Below are 12,255 nucleotides of genomic sequence, written 5' to 3'. Positions count from 1 at the left end.
GTGTCGCATATGCCTTCAACCAGACAATCGTCGGTGACGTGTTTGGTGGCAACCCGGTCTGGCTTTACACGTTAGACACACTATCCAGCGAGTACAGCAAGGTGGAGGTTCCCTGTTGTTTTGGGGTGGCGTTATGTGAGACCGACGTACGCCGCTGGTGGTCGTGGAAGGCGCCGTAACGGCTGTACGATACGCGAATGCTATCCTCCAACTGATACTGTAACCATATTGGTAGCACATTGGCGAGGCATTCGTCGTCATAGACGACAATTAGCATTCCCATGGTGCACATCTTGTGAATGACTTATTCGCTCGACTAGACTGGCCAGCATGTTCTCCAGACATAAACCCTATCGAACCTGCCTGGGATAGACTGAAAAGGGTTGTTTATGGACGACGTGACCTACCAGCCACTCTGAGGGATCTACGCCAGCAGGACAATCTGGACCAACAGTGCCTTGATGAACTTGTGGAGAGTATGCCACGACGAATACAGGTGTGCATCAATGCAAGAGGACATGCTACTGGGTATTAGATGTACCGGTGTGTGCAGCAATCTGGACCACCACCTCGGAAGGTCTCGCCGTATGATGGTACAACATGCAATGCATGGTTTTCATGAGCAATAAAAAGATCGTAAAAGATGTTTGTGTTGATCTCTGTTCCAATTTTCTGTACAGGTTCCTGAACTCTCGGAACCGAGGTGATGCAAACCTTTTATTGATGTGTGTAGCAAAACTGATCCATTACTTTAAGTGTCTCATTCCCCAGTATAATTCCTTCAGCATCGACTACATTGCACTATCCTCGTCTTGTTTTTGTGATATTCGTCTTACATCCTCTCTTTCAAGATACTGTCCATTCCGTTCAACTGCTCTTCCAAATCCTTTGCTGTCTCTGACAGAATCGCTATGTCATCGGGAAACCTAAAAGTTTTTATTTTTTCTCCATGGACCTTACTTCCTACGCCAAATTTTTCTTTTGTTTCACTTTCTGCTTGCACAATTTACAGATTGAATAACATCGTCCATAGCCTCTCTTCTCAACCATTGCTTCCCGTTTGTGCCCCTTGACTCTTATAACCGCTACCTGGTTTCTGTAAAAATTGTAGATAGCCTTTCGCTCCTTTATTTTATCCCAGCCACCTTTAGAATTTGAAAGAGAGTATTCTAGTCAACATTGGCAAAAGCTTTCTCTAAGGCTATAAATGCTATAAACATAGGTTTGTCTTTCCTTAACCTGTTTTCTACATTTCTTCATAATCCAAACTGATGTTTCCAAAGATCAGCTTCTTCGTTTCTCCATTCTTCTGTAAAGGATTTCTGTTAGTATTTTGAAACAGTGACTTATTAAACTGATAGTGCGGTATAATTTTGACACCTATCAGCGCCTGCTTTCTTTTGACCTGTAATTGTTATAATCTTCTATATAATCTTCTATATATACTCCTGGAAATTGAAATAAGAACACCGTGAATTCATTGTCCCAGGAAGGGGAAACTTTATTGACACATTCCTGGGGTCAGATACATCACATGATCACACTGACAGAACCACAGGCACATAGACACAGGCAACAGAGCATGCACAATGTCGGCACTAGTACAGTGTATATCCACCTTTCGCAGCAATGCAGGCTGCTATTCTCCCATGGAGACGATCGTAGAGATGCTGGATGTAGTCCTGTGGAACGGCTTGCCATGCCATTTCCACCTGGCGCCTCAGTTGGACCAGCGTTCGTGCTGGACGTGCAGACCGCGTGAGACGACGCTTCATCCAGTCCCAAACATGCTCAATGGGGAACAGATCCGGAGATCTTGCTGGCCAGGGTAGTTGACTTACACCTTCTAGAGCACGTTGGGTGGCACGGGATACATGCATTGTCCTGTTGGAACAGCAAGTTCCCTTGCCGGTCTAGGAATGGTAGAACGATGGGTTCGATGACTGTTTGGATGTACCGTGCACTATTCAGTGTCCCCTCGACGATCACCAGTGGTGTACGGCCAGTGTAGGAGATCGCTCCCCACACCATGATGCCGGGTGTTGGCCCTGTGTGCCTCGGTCGTATGCAGTCCTGATTGTGGCGCTCACCTGCACGGCGCCAAACACGCATACGACCATCATTGGCGCCAAGGCACATGCGACTCTCATCGCTGAAAACGACACGTCCCCATTCGTCCCTCCATTCACGCCTGTCGCGACACCACTGGAGGCGGACTGCACGATGTTGGGGCGTGAGCGGAAGACGGCCTAACGGTGTGCGGGACCGTAGCCCAGCTTCATGGTGCCATCATTGGCACCAAGGCAGATGCGACTCTCATCGCTGAAAACGACACGTCCCCATTCGTCCCTCCATTCACGCCTGTCGCGACACCACTGGAGGCGGGCTGCACGATGTTGGGGCGTGAGCGGAAGACGGCCTAACGGTGTGCGGGACCGTAGCCCAGCTTCATGGAGACGGTTGCGAATGGTCCTCGCCGATACCCCAGGAGCAACAGTGTCCCTAATTTGCTGGCAAGTGGCGGTGCGGTCCCCTACGGCACTGCGTAGGATCCTACGGTCTTGGCGTGCATCCGTGCGTCGCTGCGGTCCGGTCCCAGGTCGACGGGCACGTGCACCTTCCGCCGACCACTGGCGACAACATCGATGTACTGTGGAGACCTCACGCCCCACGTGTTGAGCAATTCGGCGGTACGTCCACCCGGCCTCCCGCATGCCCACTATACGCCCTCGCTCAAAGTCCGTCAACTGCACATACGGTTCACGTCCACGCTGTCGCGGCATGCTACCAGTGTTAAAGACTGCGATGGAGCTCCGTATGCCACGGCAAACTGGCTGACACTGACGGCGGCGGTGCACAAATGCTGCGCAGCTAGCGCCATTCGACGGCCAACACCGCGGTTCCTGGTGTGTCCGCTGTGCCGTGCGTGTGATCATTGCTTGTACAGCCCTCTCGCAGTGTCCGGAGCAAGTATGGTGGGTCTGACACACCGGTGTCAATGTGTTCTTTTTTCCATTTCCGTCCGCAGCTCGTGGTCGTGCGGTAGCGTTCTCGCTTCCCACGCCCGGGTTCCCGGGTTCGATTCCCGGCGGGGTCAGGGATTTTCTCTGCCTCGTGATGACTGGGTGTTGTGTGCTGTCCTTAGGTTAGTTAGGTTTAAGTAATTCTAAGTTCTAGGGGACTGATGACCATAGATGTTAAGTCCCATAGTGCTTAGAGCCATTTGAACCATTTTTTTTCCATTTCCAGGAGTGTAATATTCTTCTATACAATATTCTTCTATATAATCATTTATAGAGCTTTCATTTAAATCAACAGCACAATTATCCTGTTCAGACGGGAATATTAGAGAGGTGATGTGTAAACAAAATGAAACATATGTCGCAGCAAACATTTATTTCGTTGAATTTCGCAGGATAGGAAAAACGTTTACTCCTGTGCCCTTCACAGGAGCAAGCAAATTCACGGTGCATCCGTACAAAAGGCGACCCAGCGACAGACTAACGCTGCGCTGTGAGCAGCAGCCACCCCTTCACCCACCGAGGCTGGTGTCCTGCGCCCCATCTGGACAGCACACTCCAACGAAGCTGCAACAGATTTGTCAGGATTACACACAGAACAAGAACACTTCTCGCATGATTTATGGGGAAAGGTAGGGCGAGGACTCGGGGTGCGGGATAAGATTTATGCGTCGCTTCGAACAGTGAGAAAACATGCTGATGATCAGCGCTTGATACAAATTCACGCAGTTCATCGACAACACAGTTAAGTGTACTGCGTTATCGGCAGTCAACCATCTGAATAACTTATGACCGTCCAAATATCTAGGAGCATCTACCTGGAGCGCCTGTGTATGGTACGAACGCAGAAATTAAGTTGTCGGTGTGGTGTCACCGCCAGACACCACACTTGCTAGGTGGTAGCCTTTAAATCGGCCGAGGTCCGGTAGTATACGTCGGACCCGCGTGTCGCCACTATCAGGATTGCAGACCGAGCGCCGCCACACGGCAGGTCTAGAGAGACTTCCTAGCACTCGCCCCAGTTGTACAGCCTACTTTGCTAGCGATGGTTCACTGCTTACTTATGTTCTCATTTGCCGAGACGATAGTTTATCATAGCCTTCAGCTACGTCATTTGCTACGACCTAGCAAGGCGCCATTATCAGTTATTATTGATATTGTGAATCATGTACCGTCAAAACCGACGTTCACCATTAATGGATTAAAGTTAAGTATTCCACCAGCTACGTCCGTTTTTCTAAATTCTAATTTCCTTGTCCTGTTCCAGACCTCACGCCAGCCTGCGTGAGCTAAAACGCGTGCATTTCGGCCTCCTCTAGTAACACGGTGTTGGCTCTCCTGCAAACCACAACATTGGCGACGAGGAAAAACCTTGTTCTTCTCTAAACTGCCCTGATTTACTTGTGTAATGGCTTCGCCACAATCTCCAGATGTACTGTCCGAATTTTATCGCTTACAGAATCAGCAGATGCAGGCATTACTGGATGCCCTTGGACAGCTCGTCCTGGGTCAACGTGCAATGCAAAACAATGCGGCAGCCGCCGCTCCACCGCTAACGCAGCCACAACACGCTGTTGCACCACCTTTTTGACCTTTTGATGCTGCACTGGAAAGCTGGACAGAGTGGTCACGCCAATTTGGATTCCATCTCGCTGCCTACAGAATTCAAGGTAACGAGCGGCAGCCTTATCTCTTATCATCAGTTGGCATACAAACGTACCGTGTGATAGTCAAATTATTTCCCCGACGCGACGTAGCAACTCTGTCCTACGAAGAAATTTTGTCTGCATTAGATGCATATTTCAAAGAATCAGTCAATGTAGTTGCGAAACGGTATACCTTCTTTCGTACAAAACGTACGGCAGGTCAGACTAATCGAGAGTGGGTTGCAACCTTACAAGGCCTTACTAGGGATTGTGCTTTTGAGTGTCAATGTGGACTCCCTTATTCGGATGCTATGGTATGTGATGCAATTGCACAGAACGTTTCTGATGTTCGTATAAGGGAACAGATTTTGAAACTAGTCAATCCCTCCCTTCAACAAGTGATGGACATATTGGATTGGCAGGACACACTTGACTTTGCTCAGGAATCATTTGAAACTTCGCCACCCGTGTGTCAGGTTAACCGGCCTGCCGGGCGAGCTGCACAGAACAGTAAACAGTCCTCGCGCCGCTGCCGCCAGGCTCTCAGCCACGTGTGCCGCGCCGGCAAGCAAATGCAGTGCTAAAATCATGCCTGCGGTGCGCTACTAAACATTCGCATGAGAATTGCCCGTCACGCCAAGCTATCTGCTTTTTCTGTAATAAAAAAGGACATGTTCAGAGTGTTTGCCAGAAAAAGCTCAGATCGGAAACTCACAACCATTCCAGGCCTTTTGCTTCACGCCGGATTCGAACCAAGGATACTCAGGCTTGTGAAATTCGCCCATGGAAATTCATGTAGTTCATTCCACTCCGCTCAGTGCCACTCTCTCTAACAGTGACTGTGTTCATCCCACAAAGAGTGTACGTCGGAAATCCCGTCAAGTCGCAAGTTTTTATGTACCAATGTCAGTTCACGTTGCACGAGACAGTCGCTCTTGTCGTTAGCAGGACAATAAACTTTTTGTAGACTTGGGCATTAACGGCAAAGTGATACCCTTCCAGCTCGATACCGGAGCTGAAGTTTCACTGATCAATCAATACACTTACAAACTGCTGGGCACACCTCCGTTGCGTGCTGCAAATGTTAACTAGCTATTCAGGTAAAGAGATCCCTGTGTTAGGACAGCCTTCTTGCAACATACAAAGGACAAACAAAACTTGTGTCATTTTACGTCCTTCATTCTTCTTCTGCAGTGAACTTGTTTGGTTTCGATTTATTTCAGTTGTTTAACTTGTCTATAGTAAATCAGGTCCTATCAGTGAACCGGACTGTGCCTTCAGACAGTGCTTCTCGTCTATGTGAAGAATCTGCAGACATTTTTGCACCAGGTCTCGGTTGCGCTAAGAACTATAAAGCACATTTGGAACTGAAAGTAAACGCGTAACCGAAATTTTCAGAGCGCACAATGTTCCCCATGCATTGCGTGATGAGGTCGCAAAAACATTACACGATTTGGAATCACAAGGTGTAATTGAACGTGTGCAGGCTTCTCTCTGGGCATCACCCTTAGTACTTCTGCCAAAACCTTCCGGAAAATTGAGACTTTGTGTGGACTTCAAGGCAACAGTGAATCCACAACTAGTGATTGCAACTTTTCCTTTATCCCGCCCAGAAGATCTTTTTGACAAACTGTGCCCAGGTAAAAATTTTTCGAAGTTGGACCTAGCAGATGCGTACTTGCAGATACCGGTGGACGAAGAATCCCATAATTTGAAGCAGATACAGAGTGTGCTGGGAAAAATAAATTACTATAACAGGTATGTGCCACATGCCTCTTCCATTTCAGCTCCGCTTCATCACTTACGCCGTAAAGGTGTTTCGTTCGTCTGGACGACCGAATGCGAACGCGCCTTTCGCCAGTTGAAATCGGCGTTGCTTTCCAATACTTGCCTTACGCCATTCGATCCCCAGAAGCCTCTATTGTTGATGGTGGATGCATCGGATTTCGGGATCGGTGCTGTGCTTGCGTTTACAAAGATGGATCGCACGATCGCCCTATTGCCTTTGCGTCCAAATTGCTCTCGTCTGCGCAAAAAAATTATTCAAAGATCGAGAAAGAAGCATTGGCTCTCGTATTTGGTGTTACAAAGTTTCATGATTTCTTGTATGGTCGTCACTTTACCATCATCACAGACCACAAACCTTTGACATCGCTTTTTCATCCGAATAAGCCTGTACCTCCACGTACAGCGCCGCAATTTATTCGCTGGTCTATTTTCCTCTCACAGTACCGCTACGATATCTTGTATCGGTCCACTGCTAAGCACTACTTGAGGAGGGATCTGCAGGATTTCAACTACCTTTTACAACTTGGAGGTCATTAAACCGGCTGCGCACTGGAGTAACTGGGTGCAAATCAAACCTATTTAAATGGGGTTACAGTGATGGCGATAGGTGTGAATGCGGAGCAGTACAGGACTTGGACCACCTACTGATCTGCCCTGATATGCCTATAACATGCACTAAAGATGATATTTTGAAAGTCAATGACAAAGCAATCTACGTTGCTAATTACTGGGAAGGGAAGATACAATTGGTGCATCCGGACACGGAAGAAGAAGAAGCACGTAAACGCCGATGAGTTGTCCCGTTTGCCTGTTGCTGAGGATAGAGCATTCGATTCCTCCGAACTTGCTTGCATGTTCATTGATTCGGAAACCGATGACGTAGTCGAATCGTTTCCGATTGATTTTCGTCGTGTAGCTACAGCCACAGCTGCCGACCCTGTCCTTGCTACCATTCTGCGTTTTGTTGCTACGCAATGGCCCTTGTCAAAGTCACGGATCGGGGACCCGTTGGTTCGCCGATTTTTTGCTCACAAGGAGAGACTTTTTGTCCGACGTGGTGTTTTGCTGTTGCGTTCTGATAATGATCAGTCCAGGGTCGTGGTCCCACGTTCGTTACAGTCCTCTCTCTTACAGCTTATCCACCAAGGACATTGGGGTACAGTGAGAACGAAACAACTTGCTCGTCAGCACTGTACTTGGTTCGGAACGATGCCGCGATTACGAATATGTGCTCTTCTTGCATGGTGTGTGCCGAACAACAATAACCACCACCGCAGAAATTCTTTGCATGGCCAAAAGCCACTTCACCTTGACAACGCTTACACATCGATTTGGCTGGTCCATTCTGGAATGCTCGATGGTTGGTTGTGGTAGATTCATTCAGTAATTTTCCTTTTGTTGTCCGGATGTCTTCCACGACGTCATCTGCCACCATCCAAGCGTTATCTGCTACCTTTTTCATTGAAGCTCTTCCACAGACTCTTGTTTCCGATAATGGCCCACAATTCATGTCCGCAGAATTTCAGTCATTCTGCAAGGCCAGTGGTATTCAACATCTGACGTCCGCGCCGTTTTCGCCCCAGTCAAACGGTGCCCCTGAACGATTGGTCAGGACTTTCAAGTCACAGATGTTGAAGTTTAAAGAGTCGCATTCTCGGGAGGACGCGTTATTGCTCTTTCTGTCCTCGTATCGCTCTCAGCCCCGAGATGGTCGCTCGCCGGCTGAGTTGCTCCACGGTCGTCATCATCGAACCTTGATGTCTTTGCTACATCCTCCGCATCAGGTTCCTGTGCAGCGGCAGACACTTGCTTTTGCTCCAGGCGACGTTATCTACTATCGCCACTATCGAGATTCACGGCGTTGGCTCGAAGGGCGCATTCTTCGCTACCTCGGCCGCGCGATGTATCTGGATTTGGGGGCCTCTGGTGAGGTGCATCTCAATCAGCTGCGCCTCTGTCGTCGCACGGGATCTGCCGCTCCCCGTCTGCTTTCAGCGACGGTGCCGTCCGGTAGGCGCCCCGGGGACCCATCTACTGGCTTGCCTCAGCCCTAGGTGTTACCGACGCTGCCTTCCATTTTGCCCCATGGCGACGCGCCGCTGCCTGTTCTCCCGCCGGCGACGCCCGCAGTGGACGTTTCGCTGCAGCCGCCGGGCGCCTTCCTGGGTCACGCGCCAACGATCGCTTCCCGGGACCAGTTGTCCTCCGACATGGAATTCTTGCCCGCTCCGGACCATGTGTCTTCTTCGCCCGTCGGGTGCCCCGGCCCGATGGAGGTCGACTCTTCGGCCCCTCCTGTCTCTCTACGGGCGCATACACCGCATGTTGGCGTGCACCCTGGAGCAGGTTTTCAGGCGTTTCCTAGCTCCCCGCGGTCCGAATGGCAGGGTGCGGGTGGTACAGCCTCGCCTGTTGTTAGGCTCCCCACCTCGTTGCATACGTCAACATGGGATCCTCCCCACGCCGGGCGGAAGCCTTATACCACAACCGTACGCCGATTTACGGGGGAGGAATGTGGTGTCACCGCCAGACACCACACTTGCTAGGTGGCAGCCTTTAAATCGGCCGCGGTCCGGTAGTATACGTCGGACCCGCGTGTCGCCACTATCAGGATTGCAGACCGAGCGCCGCCACACGGCAGGTCTAGAGAGACTTCCTAGCACTCGCCCCAGTTGTACAGCCGACTTTGCTAGCGATAGTTCACTGCCTACTTACGTTCTCATTTGCCGAGACGATAGTTTATCATAGCCTTCAGCTACGTCATTTGCTACGACCTAGCAAGGCGCCATTATCAGTTACTATTGATATTGTGAATCATGTACTGTCAAAACCGACGTTCATCATTAATGGATTAAAGTTAAGTATTCCACCAGCTACGTCCGTTTTTCTAAGTTCTAATTTCCTTGTCCTGTTCCAGACCTCACGCCAGCCTGCGTGAGCTAAAACGCGTGCATTTCGGCCTCCTCTAGTAGCACGGTGTTGGCTCTCCTGCCAACCACAACAGTCGGCATGGCAGAAACCAGTCAACGAAGGAATTCCGAAGAAGTGCAATTTACCTACGAAAGAGGTCAATTATATTCTAGTGAGACACTTATCAAGTAAGGTTACACGTAGGATATTCCGAGAGCTGAGTACAAGAGCTCAAATGCAAGTCGCTACAGACTTTCGGATGTGAGAAAGTCGACACTTCACACAATTTATTCATATTATCTAACTCAGTTGAATTGTACATAGTTGCCTTGATATTATTGTTACAGAAAATCTGAGGCATATGTGAGATCGTCCCTCACATTGACCTCATGCGAATGGAAATGGAAGTGCATGCAGTCATACAAATAGTCATACTGTCTTTTGAATTATACATGAAAATGCTGATGCAAATATCCGCCGAATGTTTCTCTGTTACGTCTCTCTTATACGCAAATCAAGAAAGTGTTGCATCAACTCAGCTCCAAGCTCTCCTGAACACTGACGTTGAATGTGTATATTACATCAATAACATAGTCCATCAGATTGTTCATAGATGTCACTGAAAACGCACAAAGATATAAACGACCATATATGCGCAGTGCATGCGACAGATTGGGAAATGCAGGCGATCAGTTCCAGTCATAACACCAGGAAGGAAGTACACTAGTTGTGTCGTCTGTAGTTCGGCCACGCCTGGGAGGTCAATTCCTAAGTTTGATCGTTGTTAGAAAGGGCTCTCATCAAGGGAAGTTTCCAGACGTCTCAGAGGGAACCAAAGTGACGTCGTTCGGACATGGAGGAGGTACAGAGATACAGGAACTGTCATTGACTTGCCTCGCTCAGGCCGCCCAAAGGCTACTACTGCACCTGATGACCGCTAGGTATACGGATTTCAATTCGGAGGAACTCCGAGAGTAACACCACCATTCTGAGTTATGATTTTCGTGAAGGCACAGGACGTCGTGTTTCTGCTCAAACTGTACGAAATAGACTGCATGACGTGCAACATCACTCCAGACGTCCATGGCGAAGTCCAACTTTGGCATCTAGACAACTTGGAGCATGGTACAGATGGGGCCAACAACATACTCTTCAGAACTGGCATTAAGTTCTGTTCACAGATGAGATTCGCAAAAGCCTTCAACCAGACAGTCGTCGGAGACGTTTTTGGAGGCAGTCTGGTCAGCGTGAACATCTTAGACACAACTGTCCAGCGAGTGCAGCAAGTTATTAGTTCCCTGATGTTTTCGGTTGGCATTATGTGGGGCCAAAGTTCGCCTCGGGTGGTCACTGATAGCAATCAAACGGCTATAGAATACAGGGATGATATGCAGCATTTCGAAGAGTGACTCGTCTTAATGGACGTCAATTCTCGCGCTTATGGAGGATATCTTATAAATGTGTTCCTTCATGATAACTAAATCGCTGGATTAGAATGACTAGCATGTTCTCCAGACATGAACCCTATCGCACATGCCTGGGATACACAGTAATGGGCTGGCTTTCGATGAGATGAACCACCAACCAATCTGAGAGATCTACGCCGTATCGACGTTGAGGAGTGGGGCAGTCTGAACCAACACTGCGTTGACGATCTAGTGGACAGTATGACACGACGAATACAGGAATGCGCATGAGGACGTGTTACCAGGTATTAGACATACCGTTGTACACTGAAATCTGGAATACAAATTCAGAAAGTCTAGATTATTACTGTGCAACTTGCAATTTCTTTGTTTTTAAGAGTAAAAAGCTGGAACTCCTACAACCATGGTGATACAAAACTGTTTTTGATGTGTGTATTTGTATGTGAACAGCGGGAGTATGAGTCTAATATTTGGGTTACACATTTCACAAATCAAGACGCCGCTGTTAGTCTGCGCAGAAAACCGCGGCCGGTAGGTGCGCACATAGCAGGGCACACATGGGGAGAGCGGTAATGGTGAGGGTTACGGCCAGGCGTGTAGAAGACATGCGGAACACTGGAGGGGAAGTGTCATTCTAAACTGAAGCCTACGCTCGTATTTTTTGTAAATATTAAGTGGGGCCCCTCAACACCCACAATTGCGTGGTGGCCATTCAAAAATATCTGTCACCTCTGCTTTGGTTATTATCTAAAATAATTCCGCCGAAAATACAGCAATTTATTTTCTCCTGGCATATTAACCATTTGTAACTTCCAGAGGAGCATCGTAAGTGGCGAATTTTGAGTAAAACCTATCACATTTGTCTGGCTGCCACGTTAAAATTTGCTTCCTTTGCCAAAATACACCATACTTTACAGTCTCACCTTGCTAACATGTTGTGCAGACACAATTGCGAGAGAATTCTGAAACAGTGGTTTAATAAGTTTATTAAGTGAGGAACTGAGTTAAAGTAAGTACGACATTGCCGTGAATGTGTTATTCTGATTACGATGTAAACTTCCTTTGGACATGCATGCATGTCCAAAATGTATCAGACATTGCGGCGACTGCAGCCGTTATGAAATACACTAAGTGTTTTCGCAACTGCGAATAAGGACAACCATCAGCTTTAGAATGGAATGACTCCAATGAAAATTTGTGCCTGACCGGGGCACGAGCCTGAGGAAAAGTAAGATCAGCAGCTTATGAAAAAGCACATCGTGGGTACAAAAAACGTGTAATATCTTCACTTACGTTGTTCCAAAACCCATAACATTCCTCGTTTCACCAGCTATCGATGGTCCTTAAAAATTATATTCTTTCACCGAAAAAATCTGTAGTTAGTGGAATAACACGGTGGATAATGAAATTTTGTGTAATAACGATATGGCAACATACTCTCCTCTTTGCGTGCTATCATTCTCA

The 12,255-nt window shown here is 48.2% G+C and overlaps 1 protein-coding gene across 3 annotated transcripts in view; it reads right to left on the bottom strand.

Annotated features, from left to right (window-relative positions):
* Positions 1-3,381: 3,381 nt before the first annotated feature.
* The window catches only part of LOC124605452 (inter-alpha-trypsin inhibitor heavy chain H4-like), a 120,254-nt gene continuing 111,380 nt past the window's right edge, over positions 3,382-12,255 (bottom strand). For all 3 annotated transcript variants that reach the window (XM_047137138.1, XM_047137155.1, XM_047137147.1), the window contains one exon: positions 3,382-3,587. In XM_047137138.1, the coding sequence (XP_046993094.1) occupies positions 3,533-3,587 (55 nt within the window). In that variant the 3' untranslated portion in view covers positions 3,382-3,532. The remainder of the gene's footprint in view (positions 3,588-12,255) is intronic.

Source organism: Schistocerca americana, chromosome 1 (genome assembly GCF_021461395.2).
Source record: "Schistocerca americana isolate TAMUIC-IGC-003095 chromosome 1, iqSchAmer2.1, whole genome shotgun sequence".
NCBI lineage: Eukaryota > Metazoa > Arthropoda > Insecta > Orthoptera > Acrididae > Schistocerca > Schistocerca americana.
Note: the sequence above shows the minus strand (reverse complement) of the source record. Positions and strands in the feature narration are given on the sequence as shown.